Source organism: Stegostoma tigrinum, chromosome 1, assembly GCF_030684315.1.
Source record: "Stegostoma tigrinum isolate sSteTig4 chromosome 1, sSteTig4.hap1, whole genome shotgun sequence".
Taxonomy (NCBI): domain Eukaryota; kingdom Metazoa; phylum Chordata; class Chondrichthyes; order Orectolobiformes; family Stegostomatidae; genus Stegostoma; species Stegostoma tigrinum.
In genome coordinates, this window is record NC_081354.1 from 10,915,007 (window position 1) to 10,938,220 (window position 23,214).

At 44.0% G+C, this 23,214-nt stretch overlaps 1 protein-coding gene across 2 annotated transcripts in view; it reads left to right on the forward strand.

The window, feature by feature from the left end:
* The window catches only part of npnta (nephronectin a), a 64,215-nt gene that overhangs the window by 23,192 nt on the left and 17,809 nt on the right, over positions 1-23,214 (forward strand). For both annotated transcript variants that reach the window (XM_048530103.2, XM_048530112.2), the window contains 5 exons: positions 3,149-3,268; positions 4,542-4,676; positions 10,992-11,114; positions 12,149-12,532; positions 21,099-21,194. In XM_048530103.2, the coding sequence (XP_048386060.2) occupies positions 3,149-3,268; positions 4,542-4,676; positions 10,992-11,114; positions 12,149-12,532; positions 21,099-21,194 (858 nt within the window). The remainder of the gene's footprint in view (positions 1-3,148; positions 3,269-4,541; positions 4,677-10,991; positions 11,115-12,148; positions 12,533-21,098; positions 21,195-23,214) is intronic.

Below are 23,214 nucleotides of genomic sequence, written 5' to 3' on the forward strand. Positions count from 1 at the left end.
CCCTCAGGTAAATAGAACATGGTCTAAATCCCACTATGGCAGATAGTTGAGTTTAAATTCAACTTTTGAACACCTGAACTAAAGAGCTGGTGCAATGGTGACCGTACACCCACTGTCCTTTGTTGTAAAAACCTATCTGATTCACTAATGTCCCTTAGGGAAGGAAATCTGCCGTGTTTACCTGGTCTGGCCTACATGTGATTCCAGACCCACTGCTGTGTTGTTGACTCTACTGCTTTCTGGGCATTTAGGGATGGGGCATAAAGGGTGACACAGCCGGCGACGTCCACATCCCATGGAAAACAAAGGAAAAGTTGTCTATCATAACACATTGACTACTATACAGAGTTACTTCACTGGCTGTAAAGTTGGTCCAAAAGTGGCCTTTTCTGAAGGACATTGGATAAGCTATTTAGGACCGAGAAAAGGACAAATTTCTTCACGTAGAGAATAGTGAACCTGTGGAATTGTCTGCCACAGAGAGCGGTTAAACCCAAAACAATGAATGTTTTCAAGAATGAGATGAATATAGTTCTTAGGGTTAAAGGGATCAAAGGGTTCAGGGAGAAAGGAGGAACAGGATATTGAGTTCGATTTCATTTTCTATTCATTTGTGGAATGTGAGTGTTGCTGGTCAGGCAGCATTTATTGCCCATCCCTAATTGCCCAGAAGGCAATTAAGAGTCAACCACATTGCTGTGGGTCTGGAGTCACATATGAGCCAGACCAGCAGTTTCTTTCACTAAACCAAACAGGTTTTTCTCAACAATCACCAATGATTTCATGGTCATCACTGGACTTTTAATTCCAGATTTTTTAAATTGAATTCAGATTCCACCATCTGCCATGACAGGATTCATACTCACGTCCCCAGGCAGTATCTGGATCTGCGGATTGATAATTTAATGATAATACTACTAGGCTGTTATCATGATGATCAGTTGTGATCATATGAATGGCAGAACAGGATCAAAGGGCCGAATGGCCTTTCCCTGCCCCTGTGTGCTGCATAGGCGCCATTCAGAGATGGTTCTTTGGCATTCTACTTTCCTTGAGGCAGCCAGGGCTTTGTTCAGCTACACTATGCTCAAGAATTGTCAGCCCGGTTTTCTAGCTGACAACAGCAGCTGGGCCCATCGAGAACCGGCCTGCAGCGTGACTGGGAGCAGACCCTTGTGACAGTACAGCCAAGTTTACATCGAGTTCACTGGTGCAGGCTGTGGCGTGACTGGGGGAGGGGAGACAAAGGTAGCACAGTGGAAATCCAACAACAGCCATACAAGGTGCCGAGGGATGCCCTCATTCACATTTTGAGATGCCATCTTTTGGTGGTGACAGGAAATAACTTGCAAGGGATGTTTTGCCTTTTTTGTCGACACTGCATACCTTGAGCAGCCAGCTCAAAAGCCAACATGTGGTCTTTTTAGGGGCCCAGACAAAGTAAGTAGGGAGAAACTGTTTGTTCTCACAAAAGGATCGAGCATTAGGGGAGCATGAATTTAAGCTAATTTGCAAAAGAATCAAATGTGTTGTGAGAAAAAGCTTTTACACGCAGCAAGCGGTTAGAGTCTAGAACATACAGCCTGAGAGTGTGTTGGAGGCTGGTTCATTTGAGAGGACAGTGGGTTGCTATTTAAGAAGAAACAGTATTCAGGGTTATTGGGGGGAAAAGCAGGGGAAAGGCACTGAGTCATAATGCTGAGAGCTGGTCCAGACATGATGGGCCAAATGGCTTCCTCTTGTACTGTAGCAATTCTGTGATTTGTGAAACCACTGGCCCATAGAATAGGCAAATGGATACAAACATGGCAAATAGGAGCAGGAATAAGCTATTCAGCCCATTGAACCTGCTTCACCATTCAGTATAATCATGGTTGATCATCCAATTCAGTATCCTGTTCCTGCATTCTCTCTTCTCTTTGATCCCATTAACCCTAAGAACTATATCTAATTCCTTCTTGAAAGCATTTACTGTTTCAGCCTCAACTGCTTTCTGTGGCAGAGAATTCCACAGGCTCACCAGTCTGTGGGTGAAGACATTTCTCCTTATCTCTGTCCTAGAATGCCTAGCCATATCCTATGACCCTTGATTCTGGACAACCCACCATCAGGAATGTTGTTACAATGTTTACCCTGTCTAGTCCTACTAAAATTTTATAGGCTTCTATGAGATTCCCCCTCTCATTCTTCTAAACTCCAGTGAATTCTCACTTTGTTACTCATGACAATTGTAACAAATTTAAAGCCATGCTCACTTCTGTGGCGAGTCCTGTGTTCTTTGAAATTGTAGGCTGTCTAAGGGGCCTTGGCTCTAGCTCTAATTTGGTATAGGCCTTGAAGCTCTCAACCTGGAGGCTGCTATACCTTCAACCTTAACTTACCTGGTTTCAAAAGAGGGTGCACTGGGTAGCATTCCTGTTCCTGTGACTACCTCTCAGGGATTCCTGCAGGAAACTGCACTTCTGTCGTAATATGCGAGAAAAAGACACAGCAAATGCTGGATATACTCAGTAGGTCAAGGGCACACTTCAGGCCAACAGCCTTTTATGAGAATTTGGAGAAGTTTACAAGCAAGGACCGAGCTCCGTGGAAAAGCCAGGGAAGCAATGAAGGAATAGAAAGGAAGGTATATATGATTGGGTGGAAGGAAATAGAGAATAACCGGTGCAAGGAATGATGGTTCAGGGTAAAATTGGGCAGTAATGGGAAACAGTGGGTCTGGAGGAGGTGTGAATGGCAGCAACTATCAGGAAAATGGCAGTGATGGTTATGATTTGAAATTGTGAAACTCACCAGAAGGCTGTGATGTCCCAAAATGTAGATTGAGCTATTGTTCCTCAAACTTGTTGTGAGACCGTTGGAACAGGATCAGATGCTGAGGAGAGAGCGGTCGGACGAGAAGTTCAGAGGTGTGTCAGAGAGGCTAATAGACCAACTAAAGTGGTCTAATATTTTTCAATAACTGGTGAGCCTGAAATTGTCAACCATGCATTCCTTATGGAGGTTGATTGACCACAAAATGCATTGTAAGCATTCTATCCTGGTACCTTGTGACTGGTTGGGTTGACAATGATGGCTGTAGGCAGACAGTGATACTTTTCTTTCGCCAGTGCATGAATGAACTTCTGTTGCCATTGTTGCTTGACAGATATGCGGTCATGTGCCATGGCAAATTGCCAGTACGGTTGCGATGAGGTGAAAGGAGAGATTCTGTGTCGTTGTCCATCACCAGGGCTGCAGCTTGGACCAGACAGGAGGACCTGTGTGGGTATGTACACCAGAGGCGCATTCAAATTCGATCAGTGGAATATGATTTTCCAGTGTTCCCTGACTGAGGAATTAGAGGCAGAAATAAAACCTGCTGCATATGAGTCATAGAGTTTTACAACACAGACAGAGATCCTTCAGCCCATCATATTTATGTCAGTTATCCAACCTCCACTGCCCATCTATTCTAATCCCACTTTTCCATAACCTTGTATGAAATGGCACTCCAAGTGCTCATCTAAATACATCTTGACTGTTTTGAGGGTTCCTGCCTCTATCTGTCTTTTAGGCAGTGAGATCCAGTGACTCACTGCTTGCTGCATGAAAAAAAACTCCTTGCATTCCCTCTATTAAGAGGAAAGCTTTCTCCCTAGCTCTGCTCCTCATTACAAGGTGCAGACTGACCATGCTTAGGTAGAATAGCCCAACAGACTCAAGGGACTGAATGGCCTACTGCTGTTCCCATTTTCCTTCCCCATCCAGTGACTTCATTTGGCTGGAGTTATCAGTTATTAGGTGGTGTGCTTCTGCAAAGTACTATCTTGATACAATCTGCCTGTCTTTACAATTGTATTTACATGCAGTCCCCTTCATGGGCTGCCCACAGAGAACAAAATTCATAGAGGCAGCAGCCATCCATAACAGCTCATGCCTGGACTCCTGGAGTTGGTGTAACTCTCTGGTGAAGTGCATTGTTTTCCTCTCTTGCCTGTTCCTCCTGTCTTTGCACTAAATTATCATTTGCCTTGTTCATGAATGATCAACATTGCTTCTGTTCCCTTTGAGAGGGTAGAGACCAGAACCGAAGGGGTAGGTAGCAGTGTTCTTGATGTTGTCATGCTTCATCTTTGCTAGTGGTCATGGGAAGGCCAGAGAACAAAGAGTGCCACACATGGCCTATGCACTGGCTCACCCGCAACACAGTACTTCATCCTGCAATCCACACTGACAACCACTCACTTATTTTACAGTCTTACAGTGGAAGATTGTGATAAAAACTATCTGTGGCTGCTTATAGTGCAGTGGTAGCATCCCTACCTCTGAACCAGAAGGGCTAGGTTCAAATCTCACCTGCAGCAAAGGTGCCTTGATTTTCTATAATGTAAGCCTCGACCAGGAGTGGAGCTCTGACTCTAATCAGCTCCATTCCATTAATAGCTTGGTTTGGAAGGTCAACAGACCCCTGGCTCAGCCTTTCAGAGATGCAAACTGTGATTATCCGCTGAACTGATTTAACTAACAACTGCTCATAGACGCTTGTTGGTGCCTTTCAGATGTTGATGAATGTGCCACGGGAAGTGTTGTGTGTCCAAGATTTCGGAAATGCATCAATACCTTTGGAAGTTACTACTGCAAATGTCATGATGGCTTTGAACTGAGGTACTTCAATGGCAAATATCGGTGTCTAGGTAAGTCTATGTAGAAATGGACAGAGCTCTTGTCATCCTATTCAGATATTTAGCGTGTGGCTGTTGGGTATTTTAATGGACAGAAAACCAGAAATTCTCCATTCAGACAGTGCTTCCAACCGGGAGTGCTGGATTGCAGAATCATCTCTAACGACACAATGTCATGCACTCATTCTGCATTGTCATTTTATAACAAAATCCCTTACAAAATGAGATAATTAGAGTCCAGAGACAGTGTACTCGTGTTAGGGTGAAGGACTGAGCTGGTTGGTATAGGGAATGCTGGAAGACTAGAGAAATTGAGGTTTTGGTCAAGAATAAGGAGGTAGCATATGCCGAGTATAGACAGGAGATGTCAAGTGAATCCCTAGAAGAGCATAAGGACAGTAGGAGCATCATTAAGAGGGAAATCAGGAGGGCAAAAATAGGACATGAGATATCTTTGGCAAATAGGGTTAAGGAAAATGCAAAGGCATTCTGCAAATACATGAAGAACAAAATGGTAATGAGCGAGAGAATGGGGGTCCCCCTTAAAGATCAGCACGGCCACCTATGTGTGGAACTGCAGGAGATACTGAATGAGTATTTTGCTTCAGCGTTTACTGTGGAGAAGGATATGGAAAATAGAGAACATGAGGAAATAAACAGCGAAATCTTGAAAAATGTCCATATTACAGAGAAGTTGTTGCTGGCTGTCTTAAAAAGTGTAAAGATAAAAAGTCCCCAGGAACCGATCAGGTGTACGCTAGAACTCGTGGGAAGTTAGGGAAGTGATTGCTGAGCCCCTTGCTGAGATATTTGTATCATTGATAGTCACAGGTGAGGTGTGGAAGATTGGAGGTTGGCTACTGTGGTGCTACAATTTAAGAAAGGTGGTAAGGAAAGCCAGAAGACTATAGACCGGTGAGCCTGACCTCAGTGGAGGGCAAGTGCTTGAAGGTAATCCTGAGGGACAGGATTTACATGTATTTGGAAAGGCAAGGACTGATTGGGGATAGTCAACATGGCTTTGTGCTTGGGAAATTGTGCCTCACTAAATTGGTTGAGTTTTTATGAAGAAGTAATGAAGAGGATTGATGAGGGCATAGCGGTGGTGTGATATATATGGACTTCAGGAATGCGTTTGACAAGGTTCCTCATGGTAGAATGGTTAGCAAGGTGAGATCACATGGAAGACAGGGAGAACTAGCCATTTGGATACAGAACTGGTTTGAATGTAGAGGAGTGAGGGTGGTGGTGGGGGGTTGCTTTTAAGTCTGGGGGCCTGTGATCTGCGGTGTACCACAAGGATCAGTGCTGTGTCCACAGCTTTTCATCATTCAGGGCGTTGACGGGAAAGAAATTTGGGGATTAACATAAACATAATTAATTAAAATCTTGCAACTGATTAAAGATTTAACAGCCTCTTAGGTTTGTTTAATACATCCTCATCAGTTGTGTGACTCTTTGATTTTTTACTTATAAATTCGCTGTTCTGTGGGCTTCTTGCTCACTTCACCTGATGAAGGGTCTATGCTCTGAAAACATGTGTTTTCAAATAAATCTGTTGGACTTTAACCTGGTGTCATGTGATTTCTGACCTTGTCCACCCCAGCCCAACACTGGCACCTCCATGTCATCATTTATATAAACGATTTGGATGTGAGCATAGGAGACATGGTTGGTAAGTTGGTAGATGACACCAAAATAGGTGGTGCAGTGGACAGTGAAGAGGGTTACTTCATAGTACAACACGATCTTGACCGGATGAAGTTTAATTTAGATAAATGTGAAGTGCTGCATTTTGGAAATGCAAATCAGGGCAGGACTTATGTACTTAATGGTAAGGTCCTGGGGAGTGTTGCTGAACAAAAAGACCTTGGAGTGCAGGTTCATAGTTCTTTGAAAGTGGAGTCACAGGTAGATAGGATAGTGAAGAAAGCATTAGTTGGTCCGTGCATTGAATATAGGATTTGGGAGGTCATGTTGCGGCTGTACAGAACATTTGAAGGGCTACTATTGGAATGCTGGTTTCTCTGCTTTAGGAAAGATGTTGCAAAACTTGAAAGTGTTCAGAAAAGATTTATAAGGATGTTGCCAGGATTGGAGAGTTTGAGCAAGGGAGGAGTTGAATAGGCTGGGGCTATTTTCCCCGAAACATCAGATGCTGAGGGGTGACTTTTTATAGAGGCTTGTAAAATCACCAGGGGCATGGATAGGGTAAATAGACAAGGTCTTTTCCTCAGGGTGGGGGTGTGCAAAACTAGCAAGCACAGGTTTAAGGTGAGAGGGGAAAAATTGAAAGGGGCCCTAAGGGGCAACTTTTTCACGCAGAGGGTGGTGCATGTGTGGAATGAGCTGCCAGAGGAAGTGGTGGAGTCGGGTGCAATTACAACATTTAAAAGGCATCTGGATGGGTACATGAATAGGGAAGGTTATGAGTGATATGGGCCAAATGCTAGCAAATAGGACTAGATTTATTTAGGTTATCTAGTTGGCAGGGACAAGTTCGACTGAAGTGTCTGCTTCTGTGCTGTCGAACTCTATGACACTATGTTTGTGACAAACACAAAATGCTGGTCCAATAAAACAGCTGGAGGCTTCTTATTTACCTGTACTTCTTATTTGCCTGTACTTCTTTTTTACCTGTACTTCTTTCAGTTTGTCTGCTCTGAAAAACATTTCTCAAAATGTGGTTAGAGTGTGGAATTCTCTTCCCCAGATGTAGTGAAAGCTGGATTCTTTAAATATTTTTTCAAGGCAGCTAGAGTGATTTTTTTTTCCTTTAATGCACCACCCTGTTCCCTGGCCAACATCTCTGTCTCTGGCTTGCTACAGTGTTCCACTGAAGCGAGATGCAAGCTGGAGGAACAACACCTCATTTTCCGCTTGAGGACCCTGCACCCCTCTGGACTCAATATCGAGTTCAATAATTTTAGGACCTAAACTCTCCCATGTCCCAGCCCCCCAACCCACATACCAGGCCTTCTAACCACACAGCCTGCCACTACACACCCCCTGTTGTTAGTCACTAACAGTCCCCATTAACAACTACTCACCCTCCCAACCTAATCGTTAGCAACTCCTTTGTCCAACTTCTTTCTCTGTCTTTGGGGTCTATCCTATCGTTTACTCCCTATACCACCCACCTCCCTATTTTCTGCACATAAACTGACGTTTGCCCAGCCACTAACAGTTCTGAGGAAGGGTCACTGGACCCTTTAACTCTGTTTTCTCCTCCACAGCTGCTGCCAGACCTGCTGAGCTACTCCAGCAGCTTTGTTCTTGTTCCTGGTTTACAGCATCCACAGTTCTTTCAGATTTTATTTAGAATGATTTTCTGACTGACAAAGCAATCATGGGTTATGGCATGACAGTCAGGAAAGTGGAGCTTTGACCACAAACAAATCAGCCTTGGCCTTAAGAATAGGGGGGCATGCTTGAAAAGCCAAATAGTTTGCAACTGCTGTTATGTTCCCATGTCAGCACGGCTTCATCAAGGGGAGATCATGCCTGACAAACCTGTTAGGAGGTAACACATAAGTTAGACAAAGGTGAGCCAGTGGCCATGATGTATTTGGATTTCCAGAAGGCCCTTGACAATGTGCCACACAGGAGGCTGCTAAATAAGAGCTCATGTGTTATGGGTAAGGTACTGGTATGGATAGAGGATTGGCTGACAGGCAGAAGGCAGACGGTAGGAATAAAGGTGTCGCATTCAGGAAGACAGCTGGTGGCTAGTGGAGTTCCACAGCGTTCTGTGTTGGGACCGTAACTATTAATGTTGTACATTAATGATCTGGATGAAGGAACTGAGAGCATTGTTGCCTGGTTTGCGGTTGACACAAAGATAGGTGGAGGGAGAGGTGGTGTTGAGGAAGTGGGAAGGTCGCAGAAGGACGTGGACAGGCCAGGAGAATGGGCAAAAAAGTGATAGATGGAATACAATATGGGAAAGTGTGAGATTATGCACTTTGGTAAGAAGAATAGAGATGCAGACTATTTGTTAAATGGGGAAAGGCTTCAGAAATTTGAAGCAGAAAGGGACTTGGGAGTCCTCCTTCAGGATTCTCTTAAAGATAACATGCAGGCTCAGTTGTCAGTTTTAAGGTAAATGCAATGTTGGCATTCATTTCAAGAGAGCTTGAACACAAGAGCAGAGATACACAGTCTCAGCAGTACAAGGTTCTGGTCAGAGTGCATGTGGAAAATTCTGAGCGGTTTTGACCCCTTGTCTAAGGAAAGACGTGCTGGTATAGGCAAAACGACAGCTGAGGGCACAGCCTTAGAACTGAGATGAGGAGGAATTTCTTCAGCCAGAAGGGTGGCTAATCTGTGGAACTCATTACAGTAGAAAGCTGTGGAGGCCAAGTCACTGAGTGTATTTAAGACAGAGATAGTTTGGTTCTTGATTGGTTAGGGCATCAAGAGTTACAGGGAGAAGGCAGGAAAATGGGATTGAGAAACATATCAGCCATGATTAAATGGCAGATCAGGCTCGATGGGCTGAATGGCCTAATTATGCTCCTATTATCCTATGGTCTTATGATGGAGGTCAGTTGGCTCAGTTGCTGTACAGTGGTTTTCCAGGCTAGGTGATGCCAATAGCCTGGGTTTGATTCCTGCCTTAGTGGACGTTACTGTAAAGGACTCACCTTTCTCAACCTCTCCCCTTACCACCAGTTGTTGGCTCTCTAATGAGAGAGCAATGCTATGGTCTGATAATATTGTAGTCTCCTCTATTCTAGACTCATCAGGAGGCGCTGCACTCCTCTGTTGGATCCACAGACTGTGACCCTGAAAATCAGGTTACTTCTTTGGCTTGCCCTGACTCTGATTCCCGCTCCACATTGAACCCTGCTGGAAGGTGCATGCACATGGGAGGCATGATTCGTCTGAGCTGCCGCCTCTGTCCCAGTCCGACTCTCTCATCCCCCACACCAGTTAAACTCAGCGTAGAAAGTGAAGTGTAAGGAGGAGTGTCTTTTACTGTGCAAGTGTCCCAGTCTCAGCTCACCTGGGAGTGCTTGATTTTGACTTTGTTCATATCCCCAATGTTGCTCATCTCTCTCTCAATTTATCGCCCAAGAAACACCTTCTCTCCTACAAAAAAGCCTTAAATTGAAGAATTAGCAGTGACTCTTGTGATTTCTTGGGCTGCCTCATTGCCTTGATCACTTGATTCTACAATGTGCCGCAGCCTAAAATCCTAACCAATTAAAGGACTTTGTTACTTTACTTTCAGAAGTGAAAGGTTTCTCTAATGGCTGGTACATCAAACAGGCCCACATGCTATTTTCTCAAAACTTACTGATTGTGCAGTTTAAATATTCAAAAACTTACAGACTTGTATAAACTCTTTTCCAAAATTATCACCCTCTTCCTTTTACTCTGTCTCTGTTTTTGAGATTCCAATGTTACATTTAAGTGAGAGGAAAAGTTGACATAATAATGAGGCCCTTTCCTAAGGGTACCTGAACACCCTTTAGAAATTGGACTCAGTAGTGGTGATGACATCAAGCCATGGGAGAAAAATACTAGATAGGCCTTTATTATGTCGGCAGCAAATTAGTCTTTCCATTCAGCTGAATGTTCTTGAGTTTTATAGTGGGTGCCCATTACACAAATAGAATATAGAGACATAGGTCAAGGTGCATAAAGATATTTTCAAGGGAATATTGGGCCTAAGAAATTATAAAATCAGAAAAGAAAAGGCTGACAGGACCTAGGGATTGAGGAAGTTGTGGAGGATTTATAGCATAGATGGAGAGAGGATTTTTCATGTGTTGGGAGTTCTAATACTGCAGATTGCAGGCACTTTAACAAATTTGCTAAGGTTCTCAGGAAAAGCTTCTTTACCCAGTGTGTGTTTAGAATATAGTAAAAGTTAAGGTGCGGAGGCATTTAAGTGGAGGCTAGATAATTATGGGTGTCAGTTTGTTGGCCCCATCTAGTCTGTGTTGCAGAGTAATGTCAACAGCACAGGTTCAGTTCTTGCGCTAGCTGAGTTTATCATGAAGGACTCACCTTGTCAAGGTCTCCCTTCCCCTGAGGCTTGGGGACCATGAGGTCAAACCACCACTGGTCACGTCCCTCTAATGCAAGAACAGCCCAATGGTGCGGCAGGACTATACTAACTTTGCAGTTATCGTTACAGGATGGCAATAGGACATTAGGTAAAGTAGGATGGAAATGAAACATAAACACCAGCATGGACCAGTTGAACCAAATGGCCTGTTTCTGTGTTGTATTTTCTAAGACACTAGTGAATGTTTGGCCATGATATTTATGCAGAATGAAAGACCAGATTGACCCATTTTGTTCCTTTCCATCCAGATGTTGATGAGTGTGCAAGGAGGACACATAAATGCAGTGCTTTTGCGACCTGTCAGAACACACCAGGCTTGTACAAATGCAAGTGTATAACTGGCTATAGGGGAAGCGGTTTCAGCTGCACACGTATGTATACCAACTCAAGCAGGGCTCTCTGATAAATGTCTCTCACTTGTGAATAGTTTCTTGCATTTCAATGGAATTTACCTTGTTAATGCTATAGCTTAGATGGCCAGGGACCGAGACTGTAAATGGAGCCTAGACTTCATATTCCTCCATGTCAGAGAAATAAACACTACAAATTGTGTGCCTTTACCAACATTTGCAATTGCTTCAGCCTGTCTCTATAAATATGAGCACACACGAATACGCACTTAAGACCCAGAAATTAGTCACTCAATTTTCATTAAATACTACTGAATAGTCTTCTCCAATGTTGCTGGTTCTGAAAGTCTAATGTTAGATTTGAAAAAGAAGTTGACGCAGCAATGAAACCCTGTTCTAAGGTGAACAAATTGTTTGGATTGATGTTGACTTATGCCTGCAGCTCCTTACACATCTAAAGATTGCATAAGATAAATGGCACATTGAAAAAGGTGAGTTTGCCCAAAAGGCCTGTGCCAGCGTTACTGCTACAATCCACCCTCGTCTCATCTTTACTCATCTCAATCTACCATTGTGACCTTCAGTTCCATTCTCCCCTCATTCTAGTTGCTAATTTCTCCTCAAACATATCAAAATTTTGTTGCATTAATGTCTCCATCTTAGAAATTGAATGTGCAAGTTGTTGCAAAGTTGATCAGTACAACGTTAAATGCCCAAAGTGATCATCCATTTCAAATAAAGTGAAATGTTATAACCTTGTTAGCTTTGGAATGAACAAACACAAGAGAAAGAAACTCACCATCCTGCTGAGGTCATAAATTGTTCCCAGTCGTCTTTGCTTACATATCTAAGAGAAGTTACCTCAAAATCAAAATGAAAAATCGTGCTGAGTGAGAAATAAAGAGTGTGAAGCTACCTCGTCCTGTTCCACTATATCAGCCTACCAATGGGTGAGGCGTACATTTAGTAAAATATAGTGAGCAAAGTGAGTTATGGTGGAACATTTATAAAGCTGTTTACAACTCATCAATTACATTTTCACTCTTATCTTTCAGCTGACAGGAGGATAATCAATGGAAAGTTGCCATTTTTTCCAATTCCACCCAAAGACAATAAAACTATGAACAGTGTTGACCTGGAGATTACTACCCCGACAATCACTGTGAGGAAGACAATCCCAGTGACCCCAGCCCGGAGAATTAACACCCCGCCACTCATCACCTACAAGCCAGAGGTCAAAACGCAAAGCCCCATCACTACTGCAAGTAGAGACACCACCACATCCTTGACCACAACCTCAACTATAGCCTCAACCACAACCTCAACTGTACCCATGACCACAACCTCAACTATACCCTCAATCACAAGCTCAAGCACAGCTGCAACTGTGGACAACAGGATCCCGAATGAGGTGCCTCGGCAAAGAGGAGATGTTTTCAGTGAGTATTGCCACAGCCTTTATATCATTCAATCTCATGTTGGTGGGAGATGCTTTGTTAATCCCTGTCTGATTTTTCTAGTGACGTGAAAAACATGAATTGGAGATAGAGTAACAGACAATTTTGGTTATAAGTGGGATATTTTCAAAAATCACAACTGTATTCAGGTATTTGTGAGGCAGAGAAATGTTAGTTCTTTGAGTGAATTTTTGTTTTGTCAAAAGGAAAAGGTTTATTTTTATAAGGTGCCTTTTGAAGTGTAATCACTAATGTAATGTAGGAAACACTGAAGCCACTTTTCATAGCCTGGTGGTTATCAAGGTGGTCTATCTAGTTTGTGATGTTGCTGGAAGAGTAAATATTTTCCTTTCCCTTGATATAATGCTGTCAAAGACGCCAAGGCAAGACATACAGGGCAGTTGTTCTAACAATGCTGTATTCCCTCACTGCCAACCAAGGTGTTTAAAATGCAGTCGCTGAGCTAGATCTGCCATGTATGGCTTAAAGTAGTTTAAGATGAGTTGTTACTTTATCAAAGACAGTGCAAAAGAGATGATGTAGCATGTGCTGCAATTATTGCACATCGCTAGATCCGAGAACTCCTTGGGTTATGTGTGCACTGTTCCCATTGCCAGGTTCTGAAAATGTATTACTGTTATGTGCTCATGTGACATTGGACTGAACTAATTCTATTCCATGCTTGAGGGTTTGGAACTGATGGCTTTCAATGTATCTGTTACATTGCAGCTGCTCAGGGACTTCCTGCAGATTGAAGCATTTAAACCTGAGGTTCTCATTGAGTCATACACACAGTTGTATTTTGTAAACACAATGATCAGAGCCATTGGAATGTCCTTGCTGCTAAAGAGAAACAAATGAGGGCAAGTCAGGGAACCAAGACATTATTAAAGCCAGGGTTATCTGGCTGAGCACAGTGGAAACCTGCAAAGCCAAGTATTGAATGTTGGAGGGCCTGGAAGCAATGAATCAATTGTGTAAAGACCTGGTCAGTTCCCATTTGGAGGACTGCACTCAGGCTTGTGTAATGCAGCACAGTAAGGATATAGTGACCTTGGATGAGTGAAGCATAGATGTGATGTTACAGCTTAAAGGTTAAATTATAGTTGCATAACCAGGTGTATATTTGTTGTGCATTTTAACTGAGCAACGCTAACACATTCTCAATTTACAGGCAGCCATTGTTGAACTGACTGAATTTATACCCTCTCTCAACAAAGGGGGCAGCAGAGAGCACAATATCTTGCATTAGGCTGCACAGACCCCCTGGGTTTAGAAGGGACAGTCTCATCAAGGTGTGAAAAATGTTAAAGGGTATTCTATCTGGTACACACAGTGAAGCTATTTCCCCTGGTGAGGGAATCCATCCAAGCATATAATTAGAGCCAAGGCACTCAGGGTGATCTCAGGAAGCACCTGTTACAGTGCTAAAAAGAGACACAAAGTCGAAGTTTTTTTATCTTGCAGTCATCAGGACATTGATGCAAGAAACCAAACTTTGAAAAGGGACTCCAATTTGTACAGCATGAGAAAGGATGCTGCTTGGTTGGACCATGGTTGGCATGGACCTTATCTGTTAATGGCTAGTTGACTAACCCTAGATCAGGTAGAAAGGCTCTGATTGGTCAGGACGTTGCCATGGAGAATGCAGCAGGGATGGGCCTAACCCCTTCAGAATGAAAAACATCCAAATGCATGGACAAACTCCTTTTGCCTACACTTAACATAGCTTTTAGGCTACACAATCGAAACTTTTAACACAGAGAGTATTGGTAATCTCTCCACCAAAATGCTGCAAATGCTTAGCCAATTCAATATTAAGACTGAGATTAATAGATTTTGGTGAGGTAAAGGTATAGAGAAATATGGAATTGAGGTAGAGATCACTGTCTAATTAAGCAACAGAATAGACTTGAGAGGCTAAGCGGCCTAATCATGTTGTTATACTCTTAAGTTGCTGAGTGTTTGTAGATGTGATTAATGTAGCCCACACCTTGTTGAGAATCCTGAATTTTTCAGCACCCTGGTTAGTGCTTGCTATTTAGCAAGTTACTTTTGGATTATAATTCAACTGGATTTCCCCAAGAATTGAAGACACTATTAAGACAGACAGAGCTTACATTTAAACAGCTCTTTTATCATTTTGGAGGTTTCTTTAACCCCCTGGCATGCAATGAATTCCTTTACTGAGGAACATTAATTTGTTGATAACATCTTTGTGACTCTCTTTGCAAAAGCATTTTTCAAACAAGAAAGCTCTTTCAAGTAGAAACTATGTCAGTGTTTTCACTAACATTCAAGAGAATTTTGCAATAGTCCATGTGCACTTTGGAATCTCCTCTGAATGACAGAAAATGCATCTGACTGTGTCATTAGGGAACAGAGAATTCTTATTTTTTAATCCAAACCAAAATGTGAAAACAGCAAGTGCAAATTGAACAGGGATAACTGGAGTAAAAGATACTAATCAATAGTAATTCAGTCTTTAGTTCAATTGTGTCCTCCTTTTTGTCAGTGATTTTCTCATCTTCATACCTGTACAGTCTCCCAACAGTTCAATAATATTGCCCCGGGTTCCACATTCTGCCATTGGCGTCAGGATCTTACCTTGTGTGGAGGCAGCTGCTCACTGGTGAATTTCCCCAATTTTTTTTCTATTCATTCATGGGATGTGGACATTCCTGGCTGGACCAGCATTTATTGCCCTTGAGGATGTGGTGAGCTGCCTTCCTGAACTGTATCAGTCCAAATGCTGTAGGTTGACCCGAATGCCCTTCGGGAGTAAATCCCAGGATTTTGACCCAAGAATGGTAGAGGAACAGTGATATACTTCCAAGTCCGGATGGCGAGCGGCTTGGAGGGGAACTTGCAGCTGGTGGTTTTCCCCCATGTATCTGCTGCCCTTGTCCTCGTAGACGGTGGTGATTGTGGGTTTAGGGGGAGTCTCACTGAGCAAAATTGGTTAGTTAATGGCCAGAGGGCAGGCTCAATCTTGAGCTGGAGAGTCGATAGATGGCCCAGTAACTCAGAGGGAGTGCAGGAAATCATGATCAGTAAGTGCAGGATAAACACATTCTCTTGCTAAATTGAAAAACAAGAAAAGCCTTTGCAACCTGACCACTTCTTTTGTGAGGGCATGGGATGGGATGGAGGCTAGGGTGGTTTCCTTTAATAGTATCCCTACATGTGTGCCAGGGAGCTCAGGTTCAAGTCCCAGCTGCTCTAGAAATGTGTATTGACATTTCTGAACAGGTTGATTAGGAAAATTTCTGTCTCTTGTGAGTCTGTAGCTCTGCATCTCACACCCCACTCCACCCTTGCAAAACATGGTCCAGGGATGGGATGGAATTGGTCACGTGGCTGCAAGAACTCAAGAAATGATAATGGGAGTACACCATCTGACAGATTCATGGCTGATCTTGGGCTATCTCAACTGTGCCCTATATGTCCTTGATGCCAAATATATGTCTTACCTCAGCCTAAAATATATTCAGCGTTGGAGCATCCACAACACTCTGAGGTAGACACCCTCAAAGTTCACAATCATTTGAGTGAAGTAATTTATCTTTGGCTCAGTTGTAAACGTTTGGTACCTTAGCGTGAGACTATGATCCCATGCTTTAGACTCCCCAACCAGCAGAAACAACCTCTCATCAGCTGATGGTGCCAAATTGCTTGTCCACCTACTCCTCTGCCAGTCCCAATTGAAGTTGAGGAATATCAGATGGGCCATGATCTCATTGATTGGTGGAGAAGAGTCGATGGGCTGAATGGTCTGCTTCTGCTCCTACATCTTATAAGACCATAAGATCAAAAAACACAGGGTGAACTCCAGGCCATTTTTCCTCTTGAGTCTGCTCCACTATTCAGTCAAATCATAGCTGATCCAATATGGTCTTATAGCTTGTTGAGGATTTTGAATAGTGAATCCCACACAACGACCACCCTTACTGCCACACACACGCCTTTCCCCTGCTGGCTGGCCTCTGTGAATGCGGTGCACTCCTGTCACCACCCTTCAGGTCTCCTGCCTTCTTTTTGAGGTAGTTGTAAGTTTCAGTGTCCATCAAAAGCTCAGCTATATTAGGAGCAGATAGGTAGAAGCCCACGTGGGGTTCTATCAGAAGTTCTGCTATGTCATCAAACTGGCATAAACATTTGTCTTAGCTAAAGCCTGACATCCCACTAACCCACCACCTTGTCCCAGGAACAGGCTTCCTGTTGCTGGAGTAGGAACTGTTGACTTAACTAGAGATGACTGGCATAAAACAATGTATGTGGTCTGTTTCCTCTCTTAAGTTTACTTTTGGCATTCTAGCTACGACTCTGCATCTTGGTGTTGCTTCTTATGTTCTGTGCCAATTTCTTGACAGCACAGAGCCAAACCCTGGTCTATTTCAAGCAGCAGTTATGTTAACAGGGAATGAGTCCCAGCCTGTCTGTGAGATTTCTTGGAACTCCTGAGGGTCACATTGTGGTTACAGCTATGAGAGACAGGAAGTAGTTGGGTTGGGAACGGAGATAGTGCTGGTGAAGTTGATTGTGGCTGCCATGTAAATGACAAATCTGTCCCTAAACAAGCCCATGATATTTAGCAGTTTAGCAGTGATATATTCCTTCATGTTCTTGGATAACTTTTAACAAGTTTTTTTTAAATTATTGCTAATTGCGGTAAAAGAGCTGATCATCATTATAGTGACCATAATGAATGCAGTTCAGGACACTTACAGGGAAAAACATAAAGATCCATCTTTGATTCATGGGGAAATCTTTGCTCTGAATCATAGAACTCCTAGAGTGTGGAAGTGGGTCATTTGACTCACTGACACTCTGAGGAGCATCCCACACAGTTGCACCCTCCCTGTCCCACATTGCCTACATCTCCTGTGGGCAACCCACCTAGCCTGCACATCTGTGGATACTATGGGGTAATTTCGTATGGCCAGTCCACCTAACTTGCACATCTTTGGACTGTGGGAGGAAACCGACACAGACACGGGGAGAATGTGCAAACTCCACACAGCCAGTCACCCGAAGGTGGAATTGAACCCCGGGTCCCTGGTTCTGTGACACAGCAGTGCTAACCACTGAGCCACTGTGCTACCCTTCTGTGCTAAAGGTAGTGAAACTGTAAATGATATTTATTAATAGAGAAAAACCTTTCACCAGTGATTTTTGAGCTGTACATCAGGACAGTGAGGCTGATGTCATGTCGTGACCTCCTATCTGATAATGAGATGTGTATTTAGTGCTGGCTAATGTATTATAGGTAAATCCATGCTATATCCTGAAGTGAGACAGAGGCCATTGGTATTCTGAAAAGAAGACATTTGCCTGTGGTTGTTATAGCCTTCAGCCTGGGGATTTGCTAACTTATCACATCTCCCAAGTTTTCCAAAGTTTTCCTAATGCAGTAATTTACTTTTTAACCCTTTGGAAACCACACGGAACATTGTCCATCAAGTAAAATGGAAAGTTGTAGTCAGGAGCAGATTGTTTCATAGAAGAATTTAACTAAGGTAATGGGGTTGATGCTGATTTTGTTTAATGAAGGAGAATGGGCAATAGAAAAGTGTCTATCTATTAAAATCAACATACATTTTAAACAAAAGAGGTGAAATGTCAAATGGACTGATGTTCTGAAGAAGGGTCAAGGCCTGAAACGTCAGCTTTCCTGCTCCTCTGATGCTGCATGGCCTGCTGTGTTCACCAGCTCTACACCTTGTTGTCTCAGATGATCTAGCTATTGTTTTGTACTATTTTGCAGTGTCAAGGTTGTGCCTCAGTAGTTCCACGTAATCCATCCAATTGAGATAGCCTTACCATATTGTAGCCCAGATTATGAAAGCTTTTGTCAACTCCTTTGGGTTTACATCCCAGTTGACATTCCAAGAATTGCTCTCACATTTTGTCTTCATCTCAACCAAGGTTGGCTTAAGAAGGTCCATTACTTACTCTTAAATGCGTATGCTCCTGAGTACATCTTGCTGAGGTGTACCAACTGTGAAGTAAAATAGAATACAGATTCTGTGTACAGTACTGGATTATTCTATAGGTGGATTTTGTACAAATCCATTTCACTATTTATAGAAGGTAAACTTGGGATCTGAGTGCTTTGGATGTTTGTTTATTGATAAGCATGCAAGTTTTCCCGCATGTCTTTCTTTCCCAATGTGATGGAAAGGTCTTGAGTGTGGGTCCTCAGTGTGCATCCAACTTTCTGCCCACTCAGCCTCAAATTTCAATGAAAAGCATTGCTCTATAGAAACAGGCGTGTGTGTGTGAGTGAGAGAGATTGTATAGTGTGGTAGGGTCATGTAGTGTGACATGAACCCAAGATCCCAGTTGAGGCTCTCCTCATGGGCACTGAATTTGACTATCAGCCTCTCTTCGGTGACTCTGCGTTGTGGTGTATCCTAAAGTCTGTTTACCTGAAGATTCAAGGCGGAATGTCCTGACCGCTGAAGTGTTCCCCACTGGGCGGGAACATCCCTGTCTGGCGATTGTTGTGAGGCGTCCGTTCATCTGGTGCCGTAACGTCTGCGTGGGATCGCCAATATATCATGTCTCGGGGCATCCTAGCCTGCAGTGTATGAGATAGACAACATTGGCCGAGTTACATGCGTACCTGCCTTGCATGTGGTGGGTGATATTCCCATGTGCGATGGTAGTGTCCATATTGATGATCTGTCATGTCTTGCAGAGGTTGCCGTGACAGGGTGGTGTGTTGTTGTGGCCGTTGTCCTAAAGGCTTGGTAGTTCGCTGTAAACAATGGTTTGTTTAAGGTTTGGCAGTTATTTGAAGGTGACTCCCAGTCTGACTCCAAGTTGATACGCAGCCAGACTCTAAACAATGTCTCACACCTAAAACGCATTGTCTGACCTGGAATATCACCTCTGGCATACTGAGGAAGTAGATAAAGCCTTTAGGTATCTCGGGGCAGTGACCCTGAAAGAAATTCTGGGATTTGTATATTAATCCTTTCTAACTGATTAAAGATTTAACAGCCATTTTATGTTTGTTCAGCTCATTCGCATCAGTTCTGTGAACCTTTGACCTTTTGCCTATAAATTCTGTGTCTGATGCTACCTCTCTCACTGACACCTACAGAAGGAGCGAGACCCCAAAAGCTTGTGTCTTCAAATAAACCTGTTGGTCTATAACCTGGTATTGTGCGATTTTTGACTTGTCAATGAGAATGAGAGAGGCAGTTAATTTTGAATGTCATTCATACTGCTTGGATTATGACTAGGGTTTGGATAGTGTGAGGTGGTGACTGACATTCAGTTTACTGCTGAAGCCCTGGCCTGCAGCTGGCTCACTCAATACCAGCCATCGGTGTGATGTAACTCTACATCTCATTCGACTGGAATTCACCAAAGATAACTTGACTTTGACAGCATGTGGTGTGATTCTAAAAGGGAAGATGTCTCACACGGCAGGTTGAATTTAATAATCTCACAAAGAGGAATGATAAAAGTCCCTCGCCCATAGCTGTGACATGCCACATATTTTACTGTGGCCACTTCATGACATCTCATGGAATCTTGGCAGTGACGGAAGGCATTCTGCACAGTACATTTCAGTACTAAAACCAGAGACACAAGTACGATTCAATTGGTGTCTCAGCCTGACGTGCTTGCCAAGGATGGATTTTTGTTGAAAAAGAAGCACATCTAGTTACTGACTTTACATTAATATTATTCTTACTTCTTTGAATCCCCTGCAAGCATGAACATTGATGGATTGGTACTTTTGTAGCTGGAATGAAGTGCAATTCCTCCTTTTTTTAAAACCTGTCCTCCACTCAAGTTCTGTTGGTACCTTTTCCCATTCTGAAACCTTGGATCTGCAGAACATTACATGACTACCTTAGTAGCAACCTGCGCTCTGAGTCAGACATTGTGGGTTTAAGCCTTACTGCAGAGAGTTTGAACTTATCATCAAGGCTGACACTTCAATGCAATGTTGCACTGTTAGGGATACCCACTTTTGGATGAGATGCTAGGCTGAGGACTCTTAAGCCCTCTTGGATAAATGAGTGACCCAACTGTAGACTACGTCATAGAATCCCTACAATGCAGAAAGAAGCCATTCAGCCTATCTTTGGCCTGTGGGAGCAAACCAGAGCGCCCAGAGTAAACCCATTTAGAAGTAGGGAGAATGTGCAAACTCCACACAGATAGTTGCCCCAGTGTGCAATCAAACCCCTGGGTCCGTGGCACTGTCAGGCAACAGTGCTAATCACTGAGCCAATCTGCTACCCTAAGAGTTAACTATATAACAGATAATTATAATTATAACTAAAGGGAACTATGTCAGATTATGTTCCTTGTTCATATGTTCATACAGTACAACTACCAACAACCTAACAGTGACTTGACAAAATTTTGAAGATATGTATTCGTCAGTCTGGCCTGGGACAGGATGAGGAGGGTGGATGAGTAAAGATGGTGTGCTTTGTTCAGTATGCTCCTCTCAGCTAAAGCATTGTGTGAACATGATTAGGTTTTTGTTGTGTCTAAGAGTTCTTCATTCATTTTGCAGTCCCACGTCAGCCTGGAGGGAATGGGGCCTTATTTGGCCTTCTGGATATTGAGAAGGGGATTACTGCGGAGGAGAATGATGCAAGGGATGACCAAGGTATTTATTCTGATGTTGCCATTCATGCTGCATTTGGATCTGGCAGGGCTCTGACCAGACAAGATAAAAGTCGAGATAGAAGGAGAAAAGAGGCTGTGGGTGAGAGATCATCTGAAGTGATGATGTTGTGGATGGTTTGGGAGATGATGGCTTGGTGGTCGGGGGTGGGATTATGATCATGGGGGCAGTAGGAGGAAGTGTTGGAGAGTTGGCACCTGGCCCACCCATAGCCTCTAACCTCATCATTCCCTAACCCCGCACTGCCTGTTTCTATCTCCTTCCCAAAATCCACAAACCTGACTGCCAGGGTCAACCCATTGTCTCTGCCTGCTCCTGCCCCTCGGACCTTATCTCCACCTATCTCGACTCCAATTTCTCCTCCTTAGTCCAGGAACTCCTGACCTATGCCCGTGGCACCACTCATGCACTCCACCTCCTCCAAAACTTCCAATTCCCTGGTCCCTAACACCTCATCTTTACTACGGACGTCCAGTCCCTATACAGCATTCCCCATGCAGATGGCCTAAAGGCCTTCTGCTTCTTCCTGTCCTGCAGGCCCGACCAGTCCCCCTCCACTGACACCCTCATCCACTTAGCCTAACTTGTCCTCACCCTCAACAAATTCTCTTTTAAATCCTCCCACTTCCTACAGACAAAGAGGGTGGCCATGGGTACCCGCATGGGCCCAAGCTATGCCTGCCTCTGTAGGTTACGTGGAACAGTCCCTCTTCCGCACCTACACTGGCCCTAAACCCCACCTCCTCCTCCGTTACATTGATGACTGTATCGGTGCCGCCTCGTGCTCCCACGAGGAGCTCGAACAGTTCAGCCACTTCACCAACACCTTCCACCTCAACCTTAAGATCACCTGGACCATCTCTTGTACCTCTCTCTCCTTTCTGGATGTCTCTATTTCCATCTCTGGCAACCACCTGGAAACCGATATCTATTTCAAGCCCACCAACTCCCACAGCTACCTATAATACATCTCCTCCCACCCACCTTCATGCAAAAATGCCATCCTGTATTCCCAATTCCTTCACCTCTGCCACGTCTGCACCCAGGATGAGTCATTCCACTCCCAAGCATCTCAGATGTCCTTGTTTTTCAAAGACTGCGACTTACCCCCCTCAGTGGTCAAGAACGCCATTGACCGTGTCTCCCCTATTTCCCGCAACTCATCCCTCACACCCCGTTCCCACAATAACACCCAAAACAGAATCCCCCTCGTCCTCTCATATCACCCCACCAACCTCCGATCCAAAGCATCATCCTCTGACACTTCGGCCATCTACAATCTGACCCCACAACTAAAGACATTTCCCACCACCCTTATCTGCTTTCTGGAGGGACCATTCTCTCTGGGACTCCCTTGTCTGCTTCACACTCCCCTCCAGCCCCACCACACCTGACACTTTTCCCTGCAAACGCAGGAAGTGCTACACCTGCCCCTATACCTCCTCCCTCACCCCCATCCCAGGCCCCAAGAAGACATTCCACGTCAAGCAGATGTTCACATGCACATCTGCTAATATGGTATCCTGTATCTGCTGTTCTCATTGTGGCCTCCTCTACATCGGGGAAACCAAGCGGAGGCTTGGGGACCGCTTTGCAGAACACCTGCGCTCAGTTCGCAACAAACAACTGCACCTCCTAGTTGCAAACTATTTCAACTCCTCCTCCCATTCCTCAGATGACATGTCCATCCTGGGCCTCCTGCAGTGCCACAATGACGCCGCTTGAAGGTTGCAGGAACAGCAACTCATATTTCACTTAGGAACCCTGCAGCCCAATGGTATCAATGTGGACTTCACAAGCTTCAAGATCTCCCTTCCCCTCCCAAAACCAGCCCAGCTCGTCCCCGCGTCCCTAACCTATCTGTCCTCCCACCTATACCTTCCTCCCCCAAGCCCCACCCCCATTTCCTACTTACTAACCTGATCCCGCCCCCTTGACCTGTCCGTTCTCCCTGGACTGAATTATCTCCTCCCTATCTTCCCATCTATTCTCACCTCTACTA